The sequence below is a fragment of the Lepisma saccharinum genome, chromosome 21, assembly GCF_977018435.1.
Source record: "Lepisma saccharinum chromosome 21, izLepSacc3.1, whole genome shotgun sequence".
NCBI lineage: Eukaryota > Metazoa > Arthropoda > Insecta > Zygentoma > Lepismatidae > Lepisma > Lepisma saccharinum.
In genome coordinates, this window is record NC_139249.1 from 5,051,736 (window position 1) to 5,067,462 (window position 15,727).

The 15,727-nt window shown below is 37.5% G+C and overlaps 1 protein-coding gene across 1 annotated transcript in view; it reads right to left on the reverse strand.

Annotated features, from left to right (window-relative positions):
• LOC146004022 (endoplasmic reticulum-Golgi intermediate compartment protein 1-like) overlaps positions 1-15,727 on the reverse strand; it is a 32,067-nt gene that overhangs the window by 15,434 nt on the left and 906 nt on the right. The window contains exons 2-4 of the mRNA XM_083142591.1: positions 10,536-10,670; positions 7,419-7,510; positions 6,235-6,363 (exon numbers count right to left, since the gene is read on the reverse strand). Of these exons, the coding sequence (XP_082998717.1) occupies positions 6,235-6,363; positions 7,419-7,510; positions 10,536-10,670 (356 nt within the window). The remainder of the gene's footprint in view (positions 1-6,234; positions 6,364-7,418; positions 7,511-10,535; positions 10,671-15,727) is intronic.

The following is a 15,727-nucleotide window of genomic DNA, read 5'->3' on the forward strand; positions in this document are numbered from 1 at the left end:
GCGCATTTTCTGGCAAATATCTGAAATTATATCTTCATGGTGTTTTTATACTACTGTTTCAAATTGTAAGTCACATGGCTTACGCCTCGTTGTGAGAGTTTGATATCTTGAAAGATATTTTGGGAAAGTTATGTTCCATATCCCTTTTTTTAATTTTAAGGTAAGGATTTTAGATAATGGAATTTTCCCCGCATATACTGAAGGGTGCATAATGACCATAAGTGGCGATGCACCCAAAAAATTAAAATCAATCAATCTCACGTGACAGATACGAATATACTATGCCACCAAAAATTGGCATTATCTTTTTTTGACTTGTTAGTGTTACGTTTCCCAAAATTCGCGTTTTTATTTTAGAACATTTTTCTGCCAAATATACTGAAACGTAATACTCCATTGTGCTTTTAAACTATTATTTTAAATTGTAGGTCACATGGTCTACGTATTTTTGTGACAGTTTGATATGATGGAACAGATTTTTGAGAAAGTAAAAGTAAAGTGCTCCCCTGCACTTTTCCATGAAGCTGTATAGTAGGGGTGTGGAGTTTGAGCCCCACACTTTCTTGATCACGGCTGAAGGTAGGGGTGATGTGATCAGCACCACGCTCCTGGCTACCTTTATCCCTCAAAGTTTCCTCAAGGTACCAGCTTCATATGATGCTGGGTGGGTGCCGGAGCAGTTTGAATAGGTGGAAAAAATCCTGGTTCTCCCCCGCAGGTGATCGATCCCGGGTCTCTTGCATAGTAGTCAGATGCCCTAACGACTGAGCTCCATTATTACTCACTCGATAAATGCCGATGGTGAGCACTTAGCTTGGTAATTCAAAACATATCTCGTGTGACAAATACGAAGATGTGGCTCCTGTGTGACGGTAGATACGCATTCGATCTCCTGTTAGAACCCTGCCACTTTGCTCTGTGATGCAAATGCTTTGGATAGAAGTTGAAAAAATTGTGGGAAATACATGATTTAATGTGGCTGTCGGAATTATTCCATGTACGTATAACTCTATAGTTTACTCTTGAGTAAAATGTTGGAAAACTTGCATGTTCTATGTACACAAACATGGCCTAGAAATGACAAGAATGTTGGATTTCATGGAATTTTTGTTTGTTTTAGGACATTTCTTTTAAAAAACATCGCTAAAAATGCCAACAATTCGCATTTTATGCCAAATTCGCATTATTTTGATATTTCGAACGGGCGAAAAATGTGTCCAGAGATCACTGCACATTCCTAAACATAACTTCGCAGCAATTACCATTGTTCAAGGTTTTGGCATTTGCGAAAAATCAATGTCCCTACTGATTGGAAATTACTTTCTGGCCACCCTCCGTATAAATCAGTAGATGAAAAGTGAAAATTTAGCAGGGCTGGCAGAGAAAAGTCAACTCTTGAAGAAAGTGATTTGCTTTTATGATTGAATGATTCGAGTAAATATGATATTAAAATATTTACGTATTTATTATTAGTATTTTATTTCATAATATTGGACATTAACCTTACTCAGTGAGAGATTAATGACCATCTCTCACGAGTTTAAACAGACAGGACAGAGAGTGGTGTTAATTTCATTGCAATACTAGTGTTGCAGTAAATTTGAGGTTGGGAGCATGCACTTGCCAATTTTTATAACATTCACCAATGCAGATTTATGTTTCACTTTTTCGTGATAGTATTCAATATACATATATATCCCATTTTGTTGGATTCTTCTTGATATCTAAAAATAGTGCAATGTCATTGTAATCGTATGTTAACTTGTGCGAAACCAGTAACACGTCAGGATGATGAAAGAAATTTTTCATAAGCACTGCTACATTAAATAAGGTGAAGTGAGCCAGAAGAGTAATAAAATTCCAGCAGCATATTTGCAGTCTAAAGCTCTTCTTGTTTATGCATGCGATTTTTGTTGCATGTTGCAGTCCATGCAATTTCTGTCGCATGTTGTAGTGAGATACTTTGTCGGGTGGCGATATTCGACAAAAATCGTATGTATCAATGGAACCTATTTGTTTGCATGTTCCTTCAGTTTGCCCAACAAAATGACTTACTACGACGTCCGACAACTATCGGATGGCGCCACCTGCACTTATCCCCTCCATCTGTTGACAAGTCCCATTACTACTCCAATACGGACAAGAAAAAATGATAATTCAATGCATTTTCCAGGTAATATTTAGAGGCTTAACCTTTACTCCCCCGATGATACCATATGGTATCACCAGAGTAAGGTCGTACTCGCCCGATGATACCACGTGGTATCATGGTGCTGATTACGAAATGAATGTGCTTTTTGGACCTTCATACTCTTATGTTTGGGTGGAAACTCTGACACAGGTCTGGAGCAAGCCTGGGAAATTCATATTGATGACCAACCTCCCTCTCTCTGCAACATATCCATGTCACATTTCCGAACAGAGTTTCACATTTTGGCTCATAATTCAACTTGTATGGCACCCAGGAACATGAAACATGTTTCAATCTCTTTGGAAATGTCCATTCTTTGAAGAGAATACTAAGGTTTGCGCCTTCTCCCCAAAATAGCGGGAGAAGAGGGGGCAAACTCAAGATTTGTATGTTTTTTTTTCATTGAAATTCGGTGGTCGTGCCCCCAACCCGCCCCCCCCCCCACCCTTCCTCGGTTTGGCGTTCTGAATTGTACACGCTTGCATGCTATGATGTTCTAGCTGCAAAACAAAAGTTATCCGAAGTTGATTGCTCCCATAGTGCCCGAGTTATAACAATTTTCCTCCAAAAATGCAAATTACCTATTTTTCGTAAAAATTTTTTTTTTAAGATATCACATTTTGGCTTATTATTCAACTTGTATGGCACCCAAGAACATGAAACATGTTTCATTCTCTTGAGAAATGTCCATTCTTTGAAAAGAATACTAAAGTTTGCGCTTTCTTCCCAAATAGCGGGAGAAGAGGGGGCAAACTCAAGATTTTTATGGTTTTTTCATTGAAATTCGGGGGTCTCGCCCCTGAAACCCCCTTCCTCGGTTCAGCGTTCTGAATTGTACACGGTTTCATGCTCTGATGTTTTAACTGCAAAACAAAACTTATCCGAAGTAGATTGCTCCCATAGTGGCCTAGTTATAACAATTTTCTGAGTGATATGCAAATTACCTATTTTTCGTAAAAAACAGAGTTTCACATTTTGGATTATTATTCAACTTGTATGGCACCCAAGAACATGAAACATGTTACGTTCACTTTGGAAACGTCCATTCTTTGAAAAGAATAGCCCCCCTTCCTCGGTCCGGTGTTCTGAATTGTACACGGTTGCATGCTCTGATGTTCTAGCTGCAAAACAAAAGTTATCCGAAGTAGATTGCTCCCATAGTGCCCGAGTTATAACAATTTTCTTCCAAAGAGTGTTCAAATTTAAAATTCCCGCCGAAAAGCCCATGCCAGAGAAATTTCTCTCTCTCTCTCCTCCTGCCATCACTGGTTTCTGGCGCCGTGGTTGTGTTGCGCATAAAAGGGGCCTAAAAGTTGAGGCCGAAACTTACGAACGAGATTTCCCGTTCCCATGCAGAGTTCTACAACGATATATTTAAATAAATAAATAAAATAAAAATTGTAAAAAAAAGGTCAATGAAGACGAAATTCCCTGACATTTCCCTGACTTTTTTTGACACCTCAAAATCCCTGACTTTTCCCGGTTTTCCAGGTTTTCCAGGTCTGTCGCCACCCTGTTTCTTTAATTTAAAATTATTTCAAATGAGTATTGTGTAAAAAAAAACTGGATTTTTGTGATTATGTAACAGGTAATAATATTCTGATGTAAATATTGAATATTTTAAAGCAAAATTCTGGTAAATTGAAACAAATAATTGGACCCAAATAAAGTAAAGTAAGGCAAATTTCCCCGTGCATATTAACACAGTGCCCTGAAGGCACATTTAGGGGATGTCTGAGTACAGCTATACACATTCTCTATCTCTGCCATTTTGGAGGTAATATGGTCAGCACCCTGCTCCAGCTGCCTTTACTCCCAGGTACCTATTGATTTAGGCCACTTTATGCATGGACAGCCCAGAAAAATTGCGACCATAGATCACCCATCGCAGGAACCAAACCGACGTAGCAGTCAGATACCCTACCGACTAGACTACCAGACCTCTGGACTCTTTAATACTTAAACACAAATATTAAACAATTTTTAACTGTTACAATTTTCAAGCACTGGCACTTGTATTGGCAGGAAGAAAATGAAAGATCATAAAATAAAATTATTATTGAGATATCATGGTACACTCCAGTCCAGACAAATTGGGACATTTTTAACTATACAACCCTACAGTGTGTTCCACTTCATCTGAACAGAAGTGTACACCTTTCACCCCCCCCCCCAAAATATATTCGCATGACCATGGAAATTGCGAGTGTGGTGATAGCAGTTGAGATGATGGGATATTGAAGTTTCACTTGTGGAAGCCTGGGTCTTACCCTCAAAAATTAAAAAAAACTTAATTGCACATGTTGCAAAATGCTTGCTGCATTTGAAAATACAGCTTACAAACATACAATACTCTATTGAATTGTAACAGAAGTATGTCTCATACATTAATATACAAATGTAACATAGAAATGAAATAACTATAGTGGTTTTGGAGAAATAGTGTGAATATTCCAATCATGTTGTACCACGACATGTGTAAGTATATGTCTCGACTGTCATTTGGAGGTAAATGTGTTTACCAAAGCCCACATGGGATGTGCCTCAGAGAGATTCCACATCGAAGCGACATGAGAGTTTCACACCAAAGCAACAAGCTGCACGGGACACTTGTTTCTCTGCTCAATTCACACGACGCAGTCATCAGGAGATGATATCGATATAATTGCAGACACGCAAGCAACACATGTTGCTTGTCGCTTTGGTGTGAAATCTTCCTTACAAAAAGGAAACTATGTATTTAAAAATACATTGTACATATACGGGCAATGGCTAAATGGTAAAAGTGGAAAAGATTTTTGACAAAGAAGTCCCAGGCTATATTTGAAGTAATGAACTGAAAAAAACTAATTGAAAATTTATCAAAGTTTGATTTAAGCCCACTTTATGCAGAGAGACAGAGGCTATTTGGAACTGGGCCCACACTTTAAAGTGGGCTTAAACTGTACCAATATGTGCCTCCAATGTGTAGTGAACCCAGGACCCCTTGATCACAAGGTGATGACATTACCACTATGCCATCAGGGAGGCCAGCAAGTTTACTGATAAGTCTGCATGATACCGTATTTACGTGTGTATAGTGCGCGCTCTGGTTTTGGATAGGTAAAAGTGACAAAAAATTATATCTCGTATATAATGCGCAGTACAATCCAGTTTCAAGAAATGGCTTTCTTAGTTGTAGGTTGTAAATCTGTTGCTATGCTGATCAAGAGTGAATGCTGTCATACCTATTCAATTGCTTATTGCTTCTTTTTTAAAATATATACTTTTTCTTTCCGTGACTAATGTAACATTTAAACGAGGCACATTCAGGACCTTCCAAACAGCAGTTAGCAGCACAAGATTTCTTCCAGTAAGGAATTTACACACTCCATGTATGTCATATTATTTGGCTAGTAATACATTTTAATTTTTTTCCCTCGTTTTCTTTCATCTAAAGTACTATAAAAATCAGAACGTTTCTTCATTTTTTGATGAACTTATTTCAACCGCATTTCACATTAGTGTAGTTATCTTGTATGGAATACTGTTTCCATATTTAGAAACTGCAGGATTCAAGCTTTACAATGATATATAACATGATAGGGTTCCGTAAACATGAAAAATCAATGCAAGTGTCCCAAAATCGTGGAATGACCCTGTACGGTTTCATGTTGGCTGTCTGAATTATTCCGTGCATAATACGCACCACAGTTTTGGGGGCAAAAATTTTGGAAAAAAGTGCGCATTATACATGAGTAAATATGGTATTATTTTGTTTTTATAGGGTACCAATTAACTACTTACAATTAATACCAGTTATATGTAGGAAAGCAGAAAAGCAAGTGTATTTCTCTGTGTGGGATGTATGTGAAAATTTCATTTCATGAAATCCCAAAATTTGAACCATTAATATTTTTCGTTATCATTTACTTCTGTCCAGAAACTAAGTTTAAATAAGAGGAGGGTAAATAGGATGTAATAAATTACTTTTAAGTACACAGATCTTTTTTCAACACCTTTCATGAACATACACAATGGATGTAACATACATAAGAACTAACCTGGAACTTTGTTAATGTAAAAAAGGCCATCAAACAAACAACCTACATCACCAATAGGGGTTTTCTTGGTATTTTCAACGAATCCCACTTCATGACGCCCTGATTCGTCCTGTATATCCAAGCCGACATCTAAAAATAGAATTAATGATAACAACACTATGTTACAGAAAAAAATTGTACATAAATGCAACCACTGTGGAGAAAATAAACAGTTTATATCTAGAAATTTGACCCATGTGTTGGTGTACGTAAGGAGAGCCATAACCCCTCCTTTGACTAGAATTTTCTAAGGAAATTGACAGGGAACTTGAGGTCCTCATTATTCAGTGAGAAATGTATTGCCATAGACTTTTAACACAACTACAAACACTTGTGTCTAGAATAATCATATTATATGTTTACCAATTTAGTACATGCACGATAATGCACCACAGCAATTACTGCAACAATTTATAAGTATATGAAAATAACATTTAACAGTATAAACTTTCAAAGTACCAACTAGTGAAAATCAAATATAGAATGGGAATATTGTATAATTCTACAGGGTGGCCCAAAAGTCCGAAACCATAGACATGTACATTAGTGGCTGGATGAGCACCTACCATCAATGGATTGGACATAGGGGATCTGTAGAATGGACTCCCGGGTCCCCGGATTTGAATCCAATGGATTTTGCTGTGTGGGGCTACCTAAAACCAAAGGTGTACAGTGTGAAAATCAGAGACAAACAGCATCTGGGTGAGAGATTTGCTCGTGAGTGCCAGGCTATTTTGCCGGACTTGGTGACCCATATCCTGCAAGCGATGGGTGAAAGCCTACAGTTGTGTTTTGACAATGGTAGCAAACACATTGAACAAAAATTTTAATGCAGCCTTTGGTGTGGGACTTTTGGGCCACCCTGTACATTAAGAAACAAGTATGGGGTTACTGCAGGCCGTTACAACTTTCTTCATTGCTATGATACAATCAATTTGCATCAGATTTCAACAAATAATGGGCCAAAACTTAAGAAAGTATAAGGAGATTCTGAAATTTGCTAAAAACAGCAAATACAATGAGGTTACAGGATGGTATGTACTAACCAAGTAATTACAATATCAGTTATTGTTGATACGCATTTGCGTCTATACAATTTATCCTACATGAACAATATGAAAAACACCATAACTGGTAATACTTACATTCACACTTCAGTCTTGGTAAACTTATGTTAATTCTCACCCTAATTCTGTCATCAGTCTTGCCTGGGTTGTCAACAAACAAGTCTGACACTCTGAAAGGACAGAAAGCAACGCAGTTCAACTGCAAGTGCAGGATTCACTATGCAACGTAATTTATGTATTGATGTAAGCTACACTCACATTCTCAAAATTATCACCTTGTATTCATTTAATTTTGTCCTGCACCGTGTAGTTTCGAGCCAACTGGAGGAAATTAACTACTATTCTCCTAAAATTTCAGCCTGTGTATGGGACCGTAAGCTACCCAACCGTTGGCTACGAGTAGTGTAGCCTGGTCATAGAAGACTTACAATGACTGGGTGTTTGTTGTGCTGACCACACACCATCCCGTAACTGGTTGAATGATCACCCACCATGTGGAAGTGATACCGGCAGTCGGTAGGCACTGCCCCTCACAGGCTGTTATGACACGGGTTGTTATTATTAAATTAATCAATCCATGGGATATTCTTAACAGAACAGCACTCAAAACTAACATTTTCCACTTGACAGTATTCTCTGTCTGTCCCTCTTTTTAACTCTTTTGCTGTGGGATTTTGGCATGCTAATATAGCTTTGGCTGTCTAGTTTTTGGGGTAAATATTCAGAATTACATAGATTTCTAAAAAAAAAAAAGGTATTCCCCTATTCTTTGAAAAAGGGCCATAGCCAGAAGTTACCCTTGGTGTTAGATTTTCATTGTTATTGAAGTGTGGCATGCCCAAGGGGAAGGAGGGGGTTGATAGGACTAATAACCTTTGGTTAATGGTTAATATAATAAAAAAATTAAATAAATAAATAAAAGAGAGAGAGAGAATGTTAAAAGCAGGAAGAGAGTGAAATGAGGGCTCGCTACTAAAAAAAAAGTATTTGTACTTTCACCTCCTTTCAAAAATCTTGGGCACGCCACTGAGCAGATAAATGTTCCTTCTTGCCATTGTTGTTTACATGCACATGGCGATACAACTTTTTCATTTGTTCAGAACCAAAGCAAATTTATTTCAAAAATAGTTCAAATCTGGCCACTGTGGCTCAGTCGGTAATGCGTCTGACTACCATGCTAAAGGTCCCGGGTTCGATCCCCGGCCGGTTCAAATCCGGGAACTTTTCTAACGATGGAAGCGGCCCCGGCGCCCACCCAGCATCGAATAACATGGGTACCTGGGGGGTGGTAAAGGCTGTCAGGGGCGTGATGCTGATCACATCACCCCCACTCATGACCGGATCAAGAAAGTGTGGGGTGTTACCCCCACACCCCATATACGCCTTCAACGCATGGTGCTATGCACAGGGGAGCACTTTACTTTTTACTTTAATAGTTCAAATGACAGACACTAGATGGCAGCATGTTCTGGTAATGCTTCTTCTTCGCTCGACACCAGCAGAAACGAGAATATTCTAAATCGACTGCAGTTGCTTTTCGTAAGTTACGCATATTGAAGCAAATCCACTCAAGTCGCTTGCCGCAGCGAAAGTGTTAAGCATAATAATTGAAATAAGCACCAAGAAACGAAATAGGCAATATCAGGCACGATAGACTTTACACAGAGTGACTGTTAAGTTAACATGTGCCAAAAGTTTATATAAAATAAATATACAAGAACAAAATAGACACTTAGGGAAAAATTGAAGATATAGTCATGAAAAGATAATGCCATACAACATGATAAAGCAAGAGTCTAGGGTTGAGCCTATTTATCAGTATTGGAATTTTACATACACAGAAAACTGTTCCAGGGTTCTGGTCTTTCATGGGGTCTGAACACAGAGTCTAATTAACCTGCAAATTTGCAAAATCCAAAACTTCTATGTTGCACTAGTTGTTTTGTGTGATAAACTGGATTTTGTGATTACATAACATGTATTTTAGTCAAGGTGGACTGATTTAAATCAGGCAATTATTTTTTTAAAATCACTGATTTCAATTACTTTAAATAAATAATTTACAGAATAATGTACATAAGGATTTTGTATATATCAGAATCACTTTTGGTGAAAGTGTATTAATCTCGCAATCATTCAATGGTGTTTATTAGGCTGTAAGAAACAAAATATATAAACTGTAAACACACTTAAATTTATCTTGATTTAAAATTCAATATTTTTTTAGGCAAAAATAGCAAACATTTTGTGTACAAAAATGTACAAAATACTAGCCATGTTAAACCATAAATAGTGTCATTATCATTAAACATGGCAGGTGATATTTTGCAAACTATCATTAAAAAAATTGCAAAAATTCACCTACAAAGAATATAACAAACATTTTAAGTTACAATTATAGAGTACATCCAGAAAGTTTTATTTTTACTGGAAGAAAAGTTGCAGAAATTATTATTAGTTTCTTTAACACACTCAACAAAAATCTCCATAGTAGGTACAGTATCAGAAACAGAAAATTGTGTATATACATATAATTTTCATTTGCTTTAATCAAACTGTTCATATATTTTACAGTTTTATTTACCAGGAAAAACCTTTCCAAAAAAAACATATCTATATGTATGGTGCCAAAAACCATGCAAGCAATTTTAATTGTTTTTTTTAAAAAAAATCAAAAATCTATTTAAATAAAAAAATCACCAAAAATTATATTTTAAATAAAAAAGCATGATATTTATCCACCCTGATTTTAATATTCTCTTGTAATTCAAAATTTCTTTAAAGCAGAACTCTGGAAAACTGCTGGAATACTCGCACATCAATATTTTAAACAGCTTTCGATTGTTTCAAATTGCAAGCATGAGTATTGGCTCGGCCTTACAAGAAACGTCTTATACCTATTGTTGGAAATATTGTGGATGCAGTTGTGAAGAAAAGTCATTAAAGAAAGAGGTGCAAGTTGGTTTATAATCACACACAAAAAATTCAAGCTAAAATGAAGATAATTAAGTCTGGGTAGTGAAATAATATTTATTGGTAGTCACTAAAAATAATTCATTGAATAAATTTTGTTACTCTTTCCACACAAGCAAATATATTTTGTGGATTTCACTGCTGCCAGGAAACTTCTCCACAGTTTTATCATCATCAAAAGATACCAGTAAATGTATATTAGGATCTCACTGAAATACTTACATTTCAGTACTAATAAAGCCAACAAATTCAGAGAGAAAAAGTATAGCCATGAAAAGGCAACAGCATACTGAGATGATTGCACCAGCCGTTGTGGGCTGCGTCAGATCCTTTGGGACTTTACGATAGATATCAAATCTGCAATTAAAAGACTACTCTTAGTTTTCTCATAACGAAAATACAAAAAATTATTAACGAATACAGGTGATCACTGTTCCAAGTGAGTGCTACGTATTATATACAGGGCATTCGTTCATATTTCGCATAGTCAATAATTTAGGACTCTTGATCACGATTGTGCAGTTAAATTTTGTCCTTCAAGTGCTACGAAACTGATATTTTTTTTACGGTGCCCCACAAACCATTCACGCATAGCCCCACAAACTATTCACAGTAACGTTAGGTTAGGCAAACAGTTAAAATTTGGGGTGGTAGTAATATCACGAATGTATATTTCGTTTTGGAGCGAATATACAATACCAGACCCCTCCCCGACTTTTGTAATATTTCGCATACTCACTAATTGAGGCCTCCTAATAACGAATTTGAAGTAAAAATTTGGGGGTCATATGAAGAAATTACAAAATAAGCTAAATTGAGTGGTCTGTAATCGGAGCAGACATGCACGATTGCTCATTATTTACCGGAAGATTGTGTTTCCAATACTTAAAAAATGAAATCTACATTCCTGACATTACTACGACACCAAATTTTTAACTATGCTTGCCTAACCTAACCTTACTGTGAATGGTTCGTGGGGTTACCCATCCATGGTTTTATGACCCCAAATTTTAACTGTTTGCCTAACCTAACTTAACCTAACCTTACAGAGAATGGTCAGTGGGGCTATCCGTGAATGGTTTTGTGCTAATTGAGATAACAAACCAATAAAAAATCTTATTTTCGTAGCACTTTAACGGCAAACATTCTTCATCGAAGATGCCATTTTCGTATCCTGCAATTTTACGATTGATGTATTATTGCCAAACTTACCTGTAATCAACAACTTTTTTACTGTTTTCTTCCGCCATTCTTACACGATCCATGCTCTCCAAGTATGAAATCAACAGTGTGGCAAGTATGAAATCAACAGCGTAACTAATTGCGAACGTCAATTGTTCATATCAAGAAATAAGGTTCCCATACTTGTATACGGAGAATCATTGCGAGAATAGAAAAGCTTATTTTACAACTTCTACACGTTAATGAACAATTTCTACACCTCACCCCAACATGTTAACCTCAAATAAATCATTGCGACTAATTATTTTGTGGGTATAAGCAGTAACGGAACAACTGAAGATGACCGGACCCCCTCTTCGATTTTCTTCATATTTGGCATACTCACTATACCGTGTTTGTTACAACCTGTCCCCTTTCCCGCGCTAGGGAGCGCTCGACAGTTTCGGTGCCAATGAGAAACGAGGAAAAAATCGTCTGCTGGGCAGCGAGGAGCGAATGGAAGCCAGAAGAGAGTCGCTTACGTAGACGCTCTTGCGACGTTGTGCATTTTAATTGGCTGCCTGGCTTTGACTTTCCCCAGCACCGAGAAAAGCCAGGGAGCAACTAGCGCGGGAACCGGGACAAGTTGTAACAAACGCGGTATAATTGAGGCCTCCTAATCACGAATCTGAAATTAAAAGTTGTCGGAAACGTCTAGAAATTGCAAAATAAGAGAGATTAATATTTTGATTTGTTGTTTTAAGTCCACTTTATGCACAGTAAGGCTAATCGGAAATGGACCTACATTTTAAAGAGGGTTCCGAACCACTTGTGCCTCCACCGGGTATCGAACCCGGGACCCCTTGATTACAAAGCGACAACACTACCACTGCGCCATCGCGGAGGCCCGCAAAATAAGAGAATAAAGAGTTAGTTTTCGAAATGGAAACAGTCTATTTTCGCGAAATTTTTTGTTTCACAAGCAAATATATATATTCCTGATACTACCACAACACCAAATTCTAACTATGATTGCCTAACCTAACCGAAACTAACCTAACCACACAGCAATGGTTCGTGGAACTAGCGTCAATGGTTCGCAATTATTTTGAAATTTCTAGATCCTGATATTACCACAACACGAAATTTTAACTATATGCTTGCCTAACCTAACCACACATCAATGGTTCGTGGGGCTAGCGTCAATGGTTCGCAATTATTTTGCAATTTCTAGACGTTTCAGACAAATTTTAATTTCAGATTCGTCATTAGCAGGCCTCAATTAGTAAGTATGCCAAATATGAAGAAAATCGGGTACCAGTTTCATAGATCGGAGGCACATTAAAATCTGAAGTTTTGTGTTTCGCATGGTTCGTACTTACCAATTCTGTATTGTGAAACATAGTTCAAGGTGACATTATGTTTTTTACACAAAAACAAACACAATTTTTTACATTCTGAGTGCTTTTTTTTATTCCTTTCTTCGCTTCTGGAACACACAATATGCAAGGCACATCTTGACTCAAGTTGTGGGTATGCAGTGTTTCAACCTTCTTCATCGAAAAATACCTACTATCGTGTTCGTCACAGGTAGAAATTATACATTATGCACAGGTAGCTGACGGACAGCCCCACTAACCATACATGGATAGCCCCATACCATTATGCACGGTAGCTGAACGATAGCCTCACGAACAATTATCATAGGTGGAGTACTGGAGGGGCCTGCCCCCCTCCCCCCAACTTAAAAAAAGACTAAAAAAAATAACACAGTTACTACATTTGGTAAATATGAGATATTGCCCGAACAGATTTCTTCAAATTTACAGGAGAAACTACTTACTGAAATCAGTTTCTGTAGCATTGTCGAAGTTCTTCGAGGTATTTTCTTTCGCGGAAACTGAAAACTTTACCATAGAATGCTGCAGAACAAGAAATAATCACTTTTTATGTAAGGAACTTGCATTTTTTGTAAAGCGACAACATTATGTCGTTGTTTCCATTACGTACGTGCAGAAGGCATGAGCGTCGAAAGTCACGCGGTCTCGCCAGTGTTTCCAAATATGCCTTTTTCCTACGATTTTTTTTAACTATGCTTACCTAACCTAACCTTGCCGGAAATGGTTTGTGGGGCTATCCATCAATGGTTCGTAGGGCTATCGTGAATGGTTTTTGGGGCTATCGTGAATAATTTTTGGGGCTATCCGTCAATGGTTTGTGGGGCTATCGTGAATGGTTTTTTGGGGCTATCCGTCAATGGTTTGTGATGGCATAATGAACACGAAAGTAGGTATTTTTCGGTTAAGAAGGTTGAAACACTGCATACCCACTCCAAATTGACAAAACACCACCACGACGCGCGATGATCCATAACAAGTGCACGCTATATTGTCTGTTACCCAAGTGGAACAAGGAAGACAAATAATGACTCTTAATATGAAAAGTTGATACTATTTTAAGAAAAGAGCATAACTTCACCTTAAAGAATCTTCCGCAATGCAGAATAGGTAAGTATCAATGCTAAAATTAACGAAATAAACGAGTGAGAGGTGTTTGGGCAATATCGCATAATTACCCTACATTTTTGTTATGGAGCCATACCGCAAATCTTGACGTTTGGCATGATGTCATGTGTGGTAATTATGCCGCAATAGCAGGTCTTAGACGATTTGATTGACGTGTACAGTTTGAAAAAAGAAAAACATAAAATGACTTTGTGTTGAGTCAACAGTTACTGCTGAGGCATCAAAAGAACTTTTCAATTTAATTTTTCTAAAATTTCTGAAGCTTACTATTGGACCGTAACTTTTTAAAGTAATATGAGTATTTTATCAAAAAAAATTAATGAAATGCAAAATGCAATAATCATACTGTTTTGCTTCTTTTAAAACTGATGGTAACGATAGTATAAGCCGGAGACGGATTTCTTAAAATTTACAGGACAAAAAACGAGAAAGTACTTACGGAATTGCGTTCTTGAGGACTTTCTGAAGCCAGGGAAATTGTTTTTTAGAATCGTGCAATGTATTTTGCCTGTAAATAAGGTATTTTTCGTCAATCATGCATCTCCGTTGTACGATACCTCGTGCCGCCATTACCGTCGACTACGTGAATCAAATGTTCCATGAGTTTGGTTATGTAACCCCCTCACAGTGTAGCAACCACGCGGAAGTTTGACAAGATGACGTGTGAGCGGTTTTTATTTTTTCCAGTGTAAGGTAAGACTCTAGTTTACGTCCTTTTCATAAGGAATACTTGTCATATATCATTGGAAAGCTTATTTTATAAGGAATTCAACAACGTAAATCCCAAAGCGAGCAAAAATTCCCTGAAGGAGTAAATCGAGAAAAACCGATGTTGTCCGGATATGCGCAATTGAACGTACTGAGGAATTTTTTAGATGATGAAGCACATATTTACGGGTTAAATGAGTGCTAATGGAACCTAACCTAACAGGCCTAACCTAACCTCATAGTCATACCTCGACCCCGTGAATGGATAGTGGGGCTATCGTGAACAGAAAGTGTAAAAAGAAAAAGTACTTACCCGAAGAGATGCCGGGTGCCGCACCATCATCGTGCACCGCGAACGCAAAGAAGCAATCACCATGCAGATAAGGACGTAGAGTCTAGCCTCACTTTTCGCTTAAAAAAACCTTTTGTGAATAGTTTGTGCGGCATTTATCGGTTCAAAAGTTTTGAAACACTGCACATCAGCTGACGATACTGCATATCAGCTGACGATAGACAACGTGAGTCAAAATTTGCCCGCCGAATTAGCAACGACCAATAAATGATTATAATGTTAAAAACAACGCTTTTTTCATGGAAGAAAAAGTGATCCCCAGCTTGAAAAATTTTCCGCTATGCATATGAGGTAAGTAGCAATGATTTTTATTTGAAAACAAACGAGTTTAATGTGTCTCCAGTTTATACTACTGTTACCAAACTGACAACCAATATACTAATTAATATTTGTTTACTCAAGCAAGGAAATTTAAAATTTTCAAATCTAAAAGGCCTAAAACGCAGTGTTTATAAGTTATTTTCTTTTATTTCCGGGAAAAGGCTGAGGGTTACCTGAGGGTTATTGAATATCCCCTAGTTTATAATATCATATGCTTCTCCCAGAGTCTGCCCCCCCCCCCAAAGCAAAAGCCCAAACTCGTCCCATGACCATTATGCACGGTAGCTGACCGATAGCCCCATGAACCATTTCCGATAAGGTTAGGTCAGGTTTGGTTATGTCAGGCA